At 39.4% G+C, this 16338-nt stretch overlaps 3 protein-coding genes across 5 annotated transcripts in view; 1 reads left to right on the forward strand and 2 right to left on the reverse strand.

The window, feature by feature from the left end:
• Positions 1 to 686: 686 nt before the first annotated feature.
• Positions 687 to 7708, forward strand: LOC311300676 (volume-regulated anion channel subunit LRRC8E). Its single transcript, XM_084425115.1, has 3 exons — positions 687 to 834; positions 1506 to 1663; positions 4561 to 7708. The coding sequence occupies exons 2-3, from the start codon at positions 1523 to 1525 to the stop codon at positions 6817 to 6819; spliced, it is 2400 nt and encodes a 799-aa protein (XP_084281241.1). The 5' UTR covers positions 687 to 834; positions 1506 to 1522; the 3' UTR covers positions 6820 to 7708.
• Positions 7709 to 13162: 5454 nt separating this feature from the next.
• Positions 13163 to 15008, reverse strand: cdkn2d (cyclin-dependent kinase inhibitor 2D (p19, inhibits CDK4)). 2 transcript variants are annotated; one of them, XM_084425140.1, is made up of 3 exons: positions 14894 to 15008; positions 14588 to 14778; positions 13163 to 14007 (listed from the first exon to the last, which is right to left on the reverse strand). In XM_084425140.1, exons 2-3 carry the CDS (start codon positions 14732 to 14734, stop codon positions 13645 to 13647), a joined length of 510 nt encoding a protein of 169 aa, XP_084281266.1. In that variant the 5' UTR covers positions 14735 to 14778; positions 14894 to 15008; the 3' UTR covers positions 13163 to 13644. The 2 variants fall into 2 exon arrangements, with proteins under 2 accessions (XP_084281266.1, XP_084281265.1); XM_084425139.1 differs by having other exon boundaries at positions 13510 to 14007; positions 14588 to 14743; positions 14894 to 15005.
• A 144-nt stretch (positions 15009 to 15152) lies between these two features.
• Positions 15153 to 16338, reverse strand: part of ap1m2 (adaptor related protein complex 1 subunit mu 2) — a 10275-nt gene continuing 9089 nt past the window's right edge. The window contains exons 11-12 of one of the 2 annotated variants that reach the window (XM_084425122.1): positions 16032 to 16107; positions 15153 to 15587 (exon numbers count right to left, since the gene is read on the reverse strand). In XM_084425122.1, coding sequence (XP_084281248.1) covers positions 15562 to 15587; positions 16032 to 16107 — 102 coding nt within the window. In that variant the 3' untranslated portion in view covers positions 15153 to 15561. The remainder of the gene's footprint in view (positions 15588 to 16031; positions 16108 to 16338) is intronic. The other variant, XM_084425121.1, reaches the window with a different exon arrangement.

Here is a 16338-nt window from a genome sequence, read left to right on the forward strand (position 1 = left end):
CAAATCCTCAGATTAACATGTTAAAATGATTAAAGGTTCAAGGCTCTTTAATTGTCATTCCCTACACATTATTACACGAAGGAACGAAACTAAGTTTTTAAGCACTAAAGGTCCCGGTCAAAACACAAGATAAAAACATTAATTAATAAAACATTAGAAACTAGAGTGTATACCTAAACAGCTTTGTCAGTAAATACCACAATAGCATTAAAAAACTAGAATAGACCATGCAAAAATAAAAACAGTGTAATAATAAGTAATAAAGACATAACTAGTCAAAAAATTTAACTAAATAATACTTTTAATAAAAAATAAAAAAAAACTATATTTTCTATGTTATTGCTCGCAGAGTAGCATATATATTCATATTAATTTCCTCACGACTCGGTTGTCATGATATTTCACTATATTAGAGAGGAAATTTGGCGCCAAAACTGTATAGATACTGTGTAGATTTTAAATGGCTTGTTTATTAATCTGATGAGTGTTCGCGCGCGCTGTATACATTCCACAACGGAACGCCAGTCTGAAATATGAAATCTGAATGCCGAATATGAATCTGTTGCAGGGCTGTTTATAATGAGTGCTGCTGTTGACAGGCTGTCTCATCTCTGACTCATTGAGTTCTCATGATGAAACTCGTTCTGGGAGGCGCTTGAACGCCTGAACGCCCTCAAACAAACCCTGAAGAGAAACTTGTGCTGCTGGAAGTCCTTTAGATGAAGGACAGAGTGTGTGTGTGTGTGTGTGTGTGTGTGTGTGTCTAAACCCCTAGAGATGAAACACACTCGTGTGTGTGCTGAGAAACACACGCTCTTCGCTTCAGACGCGCAGGTGAGTTGTGCTTTTCTTTCCCCATATCGGTTTATTATTATTATTATTATTTACACATTTGTAAACGAAACTAGCAAGAATACCAGAAGCTGAACATGCCTTCTCATCTGACATCAGCTGTTTTTATCATAGACTGTGATTGAGAATGTAAAGTCACATCAAACCTGAGAGACACAAAGCTTGTATTCCGAGATGATGATGATAGAAACTAGAGAAGTGTTGTGTGGGAACTTGAAAATGCTCCTAAATTCAGTAACAAAGATGAATAAACGTTGTACTGTATACGTGACTGATCAGGGTTGCTCAACTTCATTATTTTGAGTAGCCTAACTGTATTAGCCTATAGGCTACTTATTTTGGTAACACTTTACATTCATGTATTAACTAACATGAACTAACAAATATGCAATACATTTGTTACAGTATTTATTAATCTTTGTTAACGTTAGTTATTAAAAATACAGCTGTTAGTTGTTTGTTTGTGTTAGTTCTCAGTGCATTAACTAATGCTAACTAATACAACCTTTGATTTTAATGATGTAGGCTATGTTGAAATTAATTTTAACTAAGATTAATAAATGCTGAAGAAGTATTGTTCATTCTTAGTTCATGTTAACTAGTGGAGCTTGTTGTAAAGTGTAACCCTTATTTCTGATGTTCCTAACATTCAGGATTGAATCCGTCTAAGATGATCCCTGTGAATGAGTTCAGGAACATCACGTCGGAGCAGAACCCACAGTTCCGGGTCCTGAAGCCCTGGTGGGACGTCCTGTCCGAGTATCTGGGCATCGCTATGCTCATGATCGGCGTGTTTGGCTGCACGGTTCAGGTACGACATCTTCAGCTCGCAACATGATATCATGGAAGCTTGATTCTGCCACGGAGTAAACAATTAAAAAGTAATAATTCTAACTTTTTTTATCTAGTCAAAATTGCAAAATATGAACTTTAAATTTCACAATTCTGACTTTACTTCTTGCAATAAAATTTAAAAGTAATTGCAACTTTTATCTCACAATTCTGACTTTATTTCTTCCAATTCCAAGTCCTACAATTTAAAAAAAATTCTGATAAGTCAAAATTGCGAGATATGACCTTTAAATTTCACAATTCTGACTTTATTTCTTGCAATAAAAAAAAAAAGTAATTGCAACTTTTTATCTCACAATTCTGACTTTTTTCTTGCAATTCTGTGTTCTGAAATTTTTTTTTCTCAAAATTGCCAGATATGAACTTTATGGCCTGGTTTCACAGACAGGGTTTAGATTAAGCCAGGATTAGTCTTTAGATCAACTTTTCTAAACATTGTTTTGGAAAGAAAAGAAAAAAACATTACTGGTGTGTATCTTGAGACGAACAATGGCACTGATATATTTTAAGATCTGTCAGTGCAAGTTTCTTTCAGTTCAGCTCAATAATGCATTTTAGTCTGGGACAAACTTAAGCCTTGTAAACCGGGCATAAATCTCTCAATTCTGACTTTATTTCTTGCAATAAAAAATAAAAAGGTTCTCACAATTCTGACTTGTGAATTGTGAGATTTAGGCCTGGTTTCACAGACAGGGTTTAGATTAAGACAGGATTAGGCCTTAGTTTAATTAGGACATTTAAGTAGCTTTTATAAACGTGGCTTAGAAAAAGTTTGAGACTAGACTTTTAAACCGGGGGATGAACTCACGAGTTATAAAGTCTGAATTGTGAGATACAAAGTTGCAGTTAGCTTTTTTTATTCCGTAGCTGAAGCAAAGTCAAGTCACCTTTATTTATACTGCGCTTTTTACAATACAGAGTGTTTAAAAGCGGCTTTACAGAGATAACAGGAAAATAATGCGACTAAGTTTGTTTCTAGAAGAAAATAGCTTCACAGTCCACCTTCAGTACGTTCAGTAATGGTTCATTTTTGTTGTAAAAAAGTTATTAATTTAGTGCATTTATCTATACAGATATATCGTCCAGCTCAGTTCAGTTCTCATATAATGGTGTCAATGCAGGCGGATCAATAATATTGTTGAATATTCCCAAGCAAGCCAAAAGCCATAGTTCGACAGAAAGCAGAAGCAAGATTTCATGTGATATAGTTGTTACGTCAGATTTACTAAGAATTCAGATATGATTATTCAGACTCTCTGTGTGCTCATGCTATTATTCACGATCTGAAAAGAAAGTTCACATCAAAATGAAAAATAGTCATCATTTACTCACCTTTATGTCACTTTCTGTAGGATTTTCTCCCTTGCCTTAAACACCACAGGAGCTGTTTTGGAGAATCTTTGAGCTGCTTTTTTCATTCATTGATAGTGGACTGATCTTTACTGCGGCTCCAAAACAAACACCATCATGGTATCATAAAAGTATAGTAGCATTCGTCCAAGTGACTCGTGCACTTTATTCAGAAGTCATGTGATGCTTTGTGTGAGGAACAACTTACATTTCTCACTTACATTATTTTCCTCCACCACAGCTTTCAAATCGATTACATTCATAAGGCTTATTTTGGGGTGAACTATTCCTTTGAAAAGTACACATTTTTTTGGTATGTTTATGTTAAAACTCTTCAGTGGTGTTGGACACTCAACATGTTCCCGGTTCTACATGTAAACACAATATTTTGGATTGTAAATGGGGTAATGAGTCGTTAGCGCTGATAAGATTTTCTCTACAAAAGTGGTGGAACTGCATTATTATATTGAGTTTTTCTGCATTTGGGAAGCTGCATTTAAGACCCACAAACAATCAGAGGTTGTGTGAATGTGCACGAAGCTTCTGATCAGGAGTGTGTGCAGTAAAGAGAAGATTAGACAAGAGCGCTAGCTGATTAGATAAAATCCTGTGAGGTGTGTTTACCATCAGGCTCCTGATCTTTCCATTGGTCTTTTAATTTGCCACCAACTGTGTTCGAGTGTCGGTCAAAAAGGACCGACATTTTTTGTTGCCAATGAAATGAATGTATTATATTTTAGTTTGATAATGTTTTTTTTTTTTTATTTAATATTTTGTATTTTGGGGGATTTTTTATACTAAATGATATTTACACTGTATTTATAATCCATTTATTCACTTTTTGAGCATAGACCTGAAAATTAAATCTCCATCTTAAACTGTGGTAAATCCTGAATGCTTAAGAGCAACAGACTGAAGTTTGATCTCGTTTCAAGGACGACACTTGTGGAAGTGGAAAAAGTTTTGAAAAGTTAACTTAAAAAAGTAACAGAATTGTACGTGTATTGTTACGAAAAATGAACAAAAATACTATTTAAATTTTTTATATGAAATATGTAATTTCAAAATCACGTTTTACTCTAAAACTGCTAGACAATCAAAAATCAAAGCCATAAATCTAAACAAGTTGTTTTCCAAATTTGAGCTTGATATCTCAAAAAATGAGCTTTCAGTGAGATGTTGTTCGGCTGCAGTACCTAACGTTTCCACTAGAGGAAATTCGTCTCCCATTAATTTCCAATGCGCTCATTTTTGACCAAGAGGAGCACAAGTGTGACTATTTTTTACAGGACCATTTAACCTTTTCGAATCCTGTCCATGATTTTTTTTGTGTTCATACAGCAAGTGCCAAAACCTTTACCAAGTTTCATTCCATTCCAATGAAGTAAAAAATAAAAATAAACGTAAAATTTTCCAGTCAAAAATTACAGAGGAGTAAACGTTCATGATTTGAGTGTTTCATGTATCGTCATCATTGATGCTTAGACAATCTTCATCTCTCCTCAGCTGACGCAAGACAAGATATCTTGCCTGCCGAACCGACTCACGGGTCTCTCTCACGGAGACTGCAATCACATACGGCAGCACAAGGAGAACGAGAGCCTGTGGGAATTCGCCATCACCAAACATCTCAGTCCAAACATCGTGGAGGTGTTCGGGAGGAAGAACGGCCTCGACATCCACCAGTACGAGTTCGTCAACCACTTCTGCTATGAACGTGCCGTGCACTGGTACGGCAAATACTTCCCTTACCTAGTGGTCATCCACAGTATGATCTTTATGGTGGCCAGCAGCTTCTGGTTCAAGTTTCCAGGAACATCGTCTAAGATCGAGATGTTTGTAATCATACTGGGGAAATGCTTCGACTCTCCCTGGACCACAAGAGCCATCAGCGAAGTGTCCGAAGAAAGGCGAGAAGAGAGAATGGTCGTATGGAGAAAGAACACAATGACCAAGTCAGACGCGGGAAACGACGACGACATGGTGTCTCTAATCCGATCTTCCGTGAAGGATCAGAAATCGGCAGAAACGGCCGTGTCACTCTTGGATAAAAAAGAGGGCGAGCAAGCAAAGGCCTTGTTCGAAAGAGTCAAGAAGTTTCGGACACATGTTGAAGAAGCAGATCTTCTTTACCTCATGTACGTTCTTCAAACGGTGCTCAAAGTCTTTAAATTTGCTTTAATCACTATTTATAGTATCGTTTTGGTCCCGAACATCCAGATTGTGGTGATGTGTTCGGTGCCTCCAGATCTGACCGGGTTTGAGGCGTTCTGCTGCAACTACAACAAAGCACATCTGTTTTCCAAATTAGCATATTGCTACATATGCTTAGTCGGGGTTTATGGACTGCTGTGCATCTATTCACTTTACTGGCTGTTTCATCGACCACTCAAAGAGTATTCCTTTGAGGCGGTCCGCTTGGAGACGGGAATTAACGACATCCCGGATGTGAAGAATGATTTTGCGTTTCTCCTGCATCTTAGTGACCAGTACGATGCCTTATACTCCAAACGCTTTGCAGTCTTCCTCTCTGAGGTGAGCGAATGCCGGTTAAGGCAGATGAACCTCAACAACGAGTGGACGGCTGGTAAACTCCGCGCTCGTCTGTCGCGCAACGCGAGCGAGAGGTTGGAGCTACACTTGTTCATGCTTCCAGGTCTACCGGACACCGTCTTCGAGGTTCCGGAAGTAGAGTCGCTCAAACTGGACATGATAAGCAACGTCACGGTGCCTGGAAGCGTAACACAGCTCGCGGCCTTACAGGAGATCTCGTTGATCAACAGTCCGGCTAAGCTTCAGCTAGCGGCGCTCAATCACCTGCGCGAGAACCTAAAGGTTCTGCGTCTGACCTTTGAAGGCCCGGATCAAGTTCCCCCGTGGATGTACACCTTACAAAACCTGGAAGAGCTTCACTTAAGTGGCCCTTTAAGCAACGAACTCTCTCGTAGTCCTTCCCTCGACACTTTACGTGAGCTCAAAAACCTGCGCGTGCTAACGTTACGTAGCAAACTGATCAAGATACCACCTAGTATTGTGGACGTTTCCAATCAGCTTTTGCGATTGTGCGTTCACAATGAAGGTACGAGGCTTCAGGTTTTCAACAGCCTAAAGAAGCTGGTTAGCCTAGCCACTTTGGAGCTAACAGGCTGCTGTCTTGAGCGGATCCCAAGCGCGGTTTTCAGTCTTTCCCATCTCCAAGAGCTGGACCTTAAAGAGAACAGGCTCATCACCGTAGAAGAAATCTTGAGTTTGCAGCACTGCCGACGTTTGACGACCCTCAAACTCTGGCATAATGACATTTCCTACATCCCCGAACACGTTAGCAAACTCCGCGCGCTGGAGACGCTGGACGTCAGCTGGAATAAGATCCACAAGCTTCCACTTCGGTTGTGTTACTGCACTAAACTCAGACATCTGGATCTCTCGCACAACCAGCTGACATCTCTTCCCTTGGAGATCGGCGTCCTGCAGTGTCTCCAGTTCTTCTCGGTGGCCTTCAACTCTCTGGAGAGTCTCCCTGAAGAGCTCTTCTCCTGCAAGAGGCTGAAGGTCCTAGCGTTGGGAAATAACAGCATTTCCACCTTGTCCCCACGGATTGGGAATCTGGCTCAGCTGGTTCGGCTCGAGCTGAAGGGAAACAGGCTCGACTCTTTGCCTGTAGAAATCGCAGACTGTCTCCAACTAAAACTGGCTGCTCTGATAGTGGAAGATAGTCTGATGGACCTGCTGCCTTTGGACGTGAAGGACAAATTGAAGCACAGATAATCGCAACACTGGCTCACATTCTTAGTTTTAATGGGAGTATGCTTTGAATAAATCATAAACTGTGAACCCGAAGTGAAATTGGAGTTATTTTCGCTCAAAAATGACTGAAAGTTCTTTGTACTTGATAGAAAAAAGTGAACTCAATGGCCCAGTTTCACAGACAGGGCTTAGACTAAGCAAGGATTAGGCCTTAGTTCAATTAGGTCATTTAAAGGTGGGGTTAGCTATATTTCAAAAATGCTGTTGGACATGGTAGATATTTGAACTCAATCAATCAAACTTTTCATTGCTCCGCCTCCAAAACTCACACTCCAATCCTAACAGCCGTCGAACCCCGATCCCCCTGCAAGCGAGTCGATGACGCTAAACACTGCATTCACTAGCAGTCCTCAGCGCGACTCTCGCTAGCTGGCCTCGGTTACGCACGCAATCCAAGAGAGGATGTCTGTTAATCATAGCAGAAGCGCAACAATAAAATAATGCTTCACAAAAAATAAAGTGCACGAATGACAAGGAAGCACAAAAAAAATTAACGTAAAGTACACAATAGTAATTACAAACAAGAGTTGGTTGTTAGTTGCCAACAGCACAGCAGCTCTAGACACACAAATGACACTCAAAAACCCCAGTGTTAAGGCCCTTGCACACTGAGTCCGAAATTCGCGTCCGAAATTTTCACACGTTAAAAAATAAATACGACCTCACGTTATGTCAATCCCGCTTGCACACTGCCTCCGAAACTTTCGTCCGTCATAAAAAAAAAATCGGATCAGGTTCGATTTTCAGCGTTTTTCGCATCCATAGCAAGCATTTTGAATGGTGTTTTGACAATTCAGAGCCACCAAATCACGAATACGAAAAAACCGCATGCGAAAATTTCGGACTCAAGTGTGCAAGAGCCTTTACTCAGTGTTACTACTCACGTGTGAACCCGAATCAAAGCAACATCCGCGTCTGTTTTCAGGCTTGGGAAGCTTATTAATGCGGGTCCTAAAGCTCTTGCCCAGTCATAACCCTTCATTATTTCTTCTGAGCTTTTCTCTTTTGTATTGTGTCTCGTCTCTATTTCTGAAGTCTTTCTTCAAATCTCTCTCTAGCTCGTTCTCTCTCCTCCACCTACATAGCCTACACCCCCTGATGCTGATTGGCTACACACGTTTGTTGTTGTTTGTTCCTGTGTCAGTCCGACTAACTTCCAAACAGCTTTTTTCAAACCCACCTTTAAGTATACTTAAAAGCTATAGCTTTTATAAACGTGCCTTAAAAATAAAATAAAATAAAATAAATAAAAAAAACATTACTGATGTGCATTTTGAGTAAAAAAAAAAAAATGGCACTGATGTATTTTAAGATATGCTTTCAATTAAAACAGCTCTAACATGCATTTTAGTCTGGGACTAGCTTAAGCCTTGTCTGTGAAACCGGGGGGAATAACTGATTGTCTTACGCTGAACTTAAACTGAATGAGTTTTTAGTTCCCAGCATGGATTGCGTCAGACTGAATAAGGAGAATAAATGTTGAAATAAAGTGTTACTTTGTGTGTTTTGCATTTATGTAATGCGAGATGTGTTAGTGTTTAATCCTCTGTTATGTTGGGACTTGTTGGGTTTGTGTTGTGTGGCAGTTTTGAAGGTTATTGTGTTAAACAGGAGAGCGAGGATATTGCCGTTTTTTAAGACATGTTTTGTACCTGCAAATGTATTGTGATAATCTATTTGCTAGTTATATTAGCACATGCAACTGTGTTTAGCTAACAGCTAGTTAAAATGTTAACAAAATTGAATTTAGTTAGTCAACATTTTGTTAAATTGCAATTAACATGTTTGCGTTGTACAAAATCTCTTTTAATCTCACTTAATTTTGAAGTTTGTTAACTTAATTTTGATTGCCTGATTGCCTCAAATTTGTGGAGTCCTCCCAACTTATTAGGGTTTACAGTGTAGCTGATATATTTGATGACATTGATGATGAGCAATGATCAAAACTCAATGAAATTCACCGTCTACAGCAATTAAGTTAGTTTTTGTGAGTTACACAAGCACAATTCTAACTACACACATAAGGTGAGTCCCGTGACAGTCATTGTGTTTATGGCGTGAAGCAACGAACTTTCACCCGACAGACTCGACAGACTAGATCACGGCTGAAATCACAGACTCTCTTGAGTTGGCACTTATTTTGAGTAAGTACTTGTGTTGTGACAGCTAAAAAGTAGATTCTTTATAGTATGAATGTGTGTAGTATGAATGAAATTCGGACATATCGTATTTGTCATGTTGTCATTATCATGTGACCTCCCAGCGTCAGCTGCGTCGCTTCACTGCCATTCATAAATCCTCTCCCGTGGCCTCATGGGATAGTAAAGTGTCCATCGTATGCAAACTTCAGAATCTCGCCAGAAGAAGTAGGTCATCCAGGTACTTTTTGCCTACTATTTTATGAGTACTGTGAATTCGGACAAATCCCCATACTGTGTTGTCTTATACTGTTTTTCACCTTATATATATAGCCTATAGGCTATATAGGGAAGTATGAGATTTGCGGACACAGATTTAGACAGGAGCCCAGTCCTGTTCCTGGAGAGTTCAGATTTCCAGCACACCTGTCTGTAATTAATTATATTCATTGTTTATCAATATTCTAATTAGCCGGCTGATTAGAGTTGGAGCTGAACTTTGCAGGAAAGTAGATCTCCAGAATCGACAGTCTCTCAAAATGAAAATCTATCAAAAATGATTAGTGTTCATGTGCAGACACAGTGTTAAAATAATACAACACGACAGTTTGAGTCTGGAAGTAAATATGCCATTTATTTTCCCATAGGGGAATTTATTCTTAAAGTCCCTCTGTGGTGAAAATCAAGCTTTTAATGTTGTTTATGTGTCTATATATGTTATAAGACAAACCATATGCAAATTCATAAGTCAGCACCATTGCTGAGTCACAAACTACCTTGTAACCAATCAGATCAACGTGTGATCGTCAACGAGTGGATCTCTGAGCTGAGTGAGTGAGTGGAGGCGGGGCTCATTTGCATATTCATAAAACCGCGTATAGTAAATGAGGCTAGGGTGTCGAGTTACATCCAAGATATTTTAGGGCATGAATAATTTAGATATAAATATTGACTACAGGGGACTTTAAATGTGTGTGTGTATGTATATGAATATTTTGCAATAAACATAAAATATGTTGTTTCTAAGCACAATCAACATCTTAAATCAATCGTTTTTGTCCAATTTTCAACTACTTTTTAGCTTCAAATCAAAATTTTATTGTGTCAAAATATTACAAATAATGTTGTAATAAACCTCGTAGCTTTGTTTTTTAATCCCTATATGGAAAAAATACTTCCGCAACCAACGCCACTGAAAAGTAGATGGGCCCTGTTGCACTCATGCTAACACTGACACTATCAGAAATATGGCACATTGGCCATAAGAATAGATGAGATGTAAATGAGATTAGCGCTAGTGGGTGTCTCCTGATGTTCTGGGCAGATGTGGGCTCTTTCCCACTGAGGGAACGACGAACACACTCGAGGTCACTGATCTACAGCTGCTACAGTAGAGAATCCTCACACACATGATCCCAGTGCTGTGTGTAGGCCTATCTTTAGCCTGAATTGTTTCAGTATTTCTAGTTTTTGTTTTTTCAATAGTATTTAAGCTCAAGATAATCTGTTGTAAGTTCACTCAGGTGTTTAAACATTAACACATGAACAGATCTGATTAGAAATGAATGCAGATTTTCTTTATAACAACAGACACACACACACTGAAATGCAATTCTTAACAATGAAACTTCTTTTGTGTTGTTTCCCAATGGTAGGTGTGGCTGAGCAAGTGGAAATTTCCACAGGTGTGTGTGTGTGTGTGTGTGTGTGTGTGTGTGTGTGTGTGTGTGTGTGTGTGTGTGTGTGTGTGTGTGTGTGTGAGTGTGTTTGTAATACCTGGAAAAAGCTGCTAACATTCCTTTTCATATCATTCACATTCAGTTCAGCCAACCAGCTGAGCTGTAAATGTCATGTGACTACTGACTCTTGAACACAGAAAATGATGTCATGACATCACAAGAGTCCCAAACACTTCCCTATAGTGACTATCCTCACCTCTGATGTCAAGGTCAGCTCATTCAAGAGCCTCCAAAGCAATATCATGACATAGTTGTAAATCAAAGTTACTTGCACAAAAATGAATTGTCAGAATATGCAAATTGCAAAATGCAATAAGCCAATCGGCAGACGCTTCAGTGGCTCCCTCTACTGGCAGATTAGTTGTAATCAACTTGAAGAAATATCCTCATGTCTTTGGAGAGAATCAAAAGAAGTCTCTTTACTCTTTTACATGTTTTCAGACATTTGACTTTTCTTTGATACAGATTCATTCGATGAGCATATTCAGCAACATTCATAAAATCAGCAAAACAATTTCTCTACTGAAAGACTGCATTACTTTGGCAGCAAAATGGTGGATGTCTGGACCGCCGTATCTGCTGAAGATTGTCTGAAATGGGCATACGGTGTGATGTAGATGTATATAGTCTCTTCAATATGTTCTGTGGATGTGTAGACACTAGTTTTTTACTGTACAGTATTAGTTTATAAGGGTTCATTTTTTGTGCACATTGGACTTCCCCCTTTACAATAAAGATGAGTCATTCTTGTTATGCAAAAAATTTCTTTGGCAAACAATTCAAAATATAATTAAAAACCACAAGCAGTCTGAATTTGGTGTCTTGAAGGTCATTGTGTACGAATAATAAAGTGTTTTATTGTGTGCATGTGATGAATGTTGATCTATGAAGAAGTGATTGTAGTGTATCTCAGAAGATGACCTGCACAGGGTTTGGAATAAGTGCACTTAGTATCGAGGAAAGTGGGTTTTGTGTTCAGGTTGAGGAACTAGTGATGCTAAAATGTAATATTCATTGTGTTGCAGGTCAACTATGTCTGGTTAAATACTGTAATAATGTCATTGACTCTGCATCCAATCACCTGAAGTGAACAAAAGTCCTCCTAAAACTGGAAGTAATTTCAATCCACAAGAAAATAAAGTTGAAGCTTCAGCTCATCAGGCCTCCAGTGTTTGTGCAGTCGGTTTAAACCCCATTAAAGGCTTCAAACTGTTATTGTCAGAGGATGATTTACTCACGTACGCTAGTATATGGACTTTGTCCGGTGATCTCAAACACTCACTGTTTATGAGTGACAGCTCTGATTGTTGGCACGATTGATGAAGTCAAGCATTTAACAATTTGTTTAATCATCGACTGGTCTTTTCCGTATCAGATGTCAAGCAGTAATTGATGCATTAGAGAGAATTGCTCATTAAAATGACAAACTCAGTATTGCGCATCAGATACAGTGAGAGCTTTGCTGCTGGATGTTAGAAGTATCCTGAGAGTTTGGCTTGATTCCAGTGAGCAAACAAACCCGCCATTGTGTTTGCGTCCTCTCCGAGTTGTAGTTTCCCCCAGAGAAACAGACTGTCTGTTGAAAGCAAAGCTCTGTGAAAGCACAATGTTTGCCTTGTACAGTCGCACACATTCCTGCGTTGGGTAATTGTGCCGTACAGGGTCACCTTGAGCACATACAGACACCAGACGCACCTTCAGAGATGACATGAAGGCGACACTAGACTCAGTGAAACTCGACATATGATTTTACCGTATATTTGTAGTTAGTGATAATATACAAATGATTGTTTGAGAATGTTCTCAAACTGCTCGAATGAGTCCTGAAATAAAGACACGTAACATGACGAACACGTGTCCGGTGTTTTGTTTTCAAATCCCCCTGCATGTAGTCAATATTATTTTTTTCCCTTGAAACTCATCTTTGATCACCAAAATGACATATTTAAATGTTGTTTCCTTAAAAAAAAAAAAAATGTCATGCCTTAAAATATCTTGACTGTAACTCGACACCCTTGCCTCATTTAGTATACGCGGTTCTATGAATATGCGAATGAGCCCCGCCTCCACTCACTCACTCAGCTCAGAGATCCACTGGTTGACGATCACACGTTGATCTGATTGGTTACAAGGTAGTTTGTGACGTCAGAAACACCAGCGATTTCAAAGCGTGTGTTTGAGACTGTCTTTGGTTCACTGCAGTTTTAAGGAGGAAATACTCAGCAATGGTGTCGACTTATGAACTTACACATGCTTTGTCTTAAAGCAGATTAAAAACACCACATAGACACATAAACAACATTAAAAGCTGGATTTTCACCACAGGGGGACTTTAATCTACTTGTGTTTTTTTATTTTTTTATTTGTGAATGTTCTTGATTAAGAAACATATGATCATCTCAGTAGCAATGACATGACTAACAAGTTCAAAGTGAGTTTTCAGTTTATTTAACACCATAATAAATAACATTTGAAATACCACACAGTAAACATAACGTTAATATACAATTCTTCAATAAATAAGTAAAATAAATTCATAGACTGTTATTTACAGATGATGTTAACACTCCAACCACACTTGCACACAAAACGAGAATTCATCAGTGCACGGATGGCAGGGAATACATTTACAGGAATAAAAATGTTAACAGTTCAAGTTTCTGCACAGAAATATTTAGCAAAATACCAAAATGAAGTTATTTACATGTGTGCCTGGCAAACCCACACGTGACTGAAGGAGAGCGGCTCTCTTTGAATCCAGTGCAGGGATTTGCTCTGTGCAAAACTGGCGCTACACATTCCAGCTAATATTATGAGTTCAACTACCAACTATGGAAACATATATCAACATCCAACATATTAATATAAATTACAAAATGCTAATGAGCGCTCCAACAGCGTATAGTTCTTCAATTCGAACTCCTCGCCATCAGGTGCTCCAACAGCTGCACGATCTCCGGAGCGCAGGCGTCCCGGGCCACGTCCAGCGGTTTGGACCCTGCGTTGTCCTGGTGGCCCAGGTTTGACAGCGGGGCCAGGAACTCCACCACGTCCCAGTTGCTCTCGCGGATGGCGATGTGGATGGGTAACGCGCCGCTGTGGTCGGGGACATTGACTGAGGCGCCGTAGTCCACCAGCACTCGCACTGTGTCCAGGAACCCCGTGCGGGCCGCATCGTGCGCCGGGGTCACGCCGCAGCGGTCCTGGACGTTTGGGTCAGCGCCGTGGTCCAGTAACACACACGCCACACTGGTGCAGCCCATCATCATCACCTACAGCACACCAAACATCTCATTATGTGCTTTATAAATGATAACTAGTGGTGAAAAATGGGTCGGCTTCTTAGGAAGCAAAAATATCTGACCTCAGGTAAAGAGTTTGTTCACCCAAAAATGTTAATTATCGCATAATTTACTCACCCTCAAGCCATTCTAGGTGTATATGACTTTCTTCTTTCAGCCAAACATAATCAGAGTTATATTAGATAATATCCTGGCTCTTCCAAGCTTTATAGGTCAAATTATAGGATGACTTTAATTTTTGGACGAACAAACCCTTTAAAGCAAGGACAAAACGCGATATGCCAGCTCTACCATTCCTCCGTTTAATGAAAATAAGGCTTTGTTACATCATTAACTATTTAGTTCCTGTTTGTATTCTTTAGTTGTACTTTTTGATGTACTTTATGCGTTCATTTCGATCATATTGCTGAGCAGAAAAGTAAATAACAGATGATTGACAGCGGTCACTATGACATCATCGCAGTCAGATGGTAAAGGCGGAAAGGAAAGCGAAACAAACAGCTCTGTGTGTAATAATACTGTGTTTTAATGCTGTAAATGAGTAAATCACCTGTAGTGCGGTTTTCCCGAACTCATTGAGCGTGTCCGGTTCGACCCGGTGATCCTGGAGAATCCGCCGGACCGAGTCCACATTCCCCTGAGCCGCAGCCGTGCTGAGACTCTTCCCGCAGGACCCGAACCCGTCCAGTACCATCATCTGAAACACCTGGACCGACACGAGCCAGAAACACAAGGGCAGATCTGAGACAGAAGCGAGAAAATAAGTCCGTGATGCGGAACATTAACGCGAATCTCTCTGAATAATTGATTAAACGGTATCAATAACGAACGTATGAACACCTTTTAAGGCGCTTACCTCTTCGTTGCTGTTTGTGGATTAGTGACCGTTGGCTGTTTATCTGTGTTTACACAAATACGTCAAAACAATCATATATATATGCTCTGCTCGCGGTTGCGCCTTTACATTGCGCGCTTCATCGGCAACAGAGCTGCATGACGTCAAACACACTTCGACCAATCAGAAACCACACACGCCAACACGGCTGCCATAATTGGACAAAAGGGAGGAGTGCCGATAGGCGTTGCTACAGTATCGCCGTGGTAACTGCGCCAGCGACCAATGAGAAGCAAGAGCGCAGAAGGCGGGCAATTTGAGAAGGTTTGTTTGTAAACTGTAGCGTTCATTCACTGAGTGTGGGAGTGTGGAAAAAAGAGCGGGCCTTCGTGACAGAGTCTACAGGAGACCCAGTTATGTGTCATGATGAGGACCAACACAACAGTTAACACATTATATCAATAATTGCAAGACAAATATATTTAATTTATTGCAAAAAGACAACATATTCCATGATTTGGTGCAAAAAGCACTTGTGAAAATACATTATTGTGCCTGAAATGCTTGGTATGTTTACAATCAGCGTCAAACTTTTTTTTCTAATGAAATTCTGACAGGATAAAATCGACTAAAAACAGACATAAACATTATTACATAAAAAATTCTCAGTCATGTGTGGGCAGTGCTCATTAGTTGTTTGTCCTCAGCTGGTAATCTGAAAGCATACACAGATAAAAATACATAAATTAATACATTAGTCATTCTTTTGACATCTGCTTCATTGCCAAAGTCACATATTTTAAAAAAACTTGGTTTATGGGACAAAACATATAAAATATTCTAAGTGTAGGAAATTTCTTTTTTTTTTTTTTTTTTTTTTTTTTGCAATTTGTAATAAATTTGCCATTATACGGCCAGGCAGGAAAATATTTACTCAAATGGTCACAGAAACGATGCACCGGATGTAGCCCTTTTTCTATGCATGTATGTATATATTATTATTATTGTGCGTTAGTTTTGTGCGTCAAAGGTTTTTGTTTAAATGATTGAGCTTATTTATGTTTTACATTATTGCTTGTTAGTATGAATAAGAAAGCCTATGAAAAATAAATCATAAAAATACCTGCTTTGTTAAAAATATGCGAAACCCCTTGCTCACCTCCGCTCTGTGTGATGTAGCGGACCCACGGCAGCGCCTGATAGCCACTCTTCTCAATGATCTTCATGTATCGTACCTTTCAAATAACATACAATTTTTTATTTGCTGAGAAACAAGTGCCATAACTGATCATCATAAAGTCTTACATTAGATCTTAAACAGACCAAGTTTAAAGAACACATGCAGACATCTCATCCTGTAAAAACATTGCATTACAACAGAATATTATATTATATTTGTGGTTGCGCCTTTACATTGCTTGCCTGATCGGCAACAGAGCTGCATGAGGACAAGCACACTTCCACCA

The sequence above is a fragment of the Rutilus rutilus genome, assembly GCF_951802725.1.
Source record: "Rutilus rutilus genome assembly, chromosome: 12".
NCBI lineage: Eukaryota > Metazoa > Chordata > Actinopteri > Cypriniformes > Leuciscidae > Rutilus > Rutilus rutilus.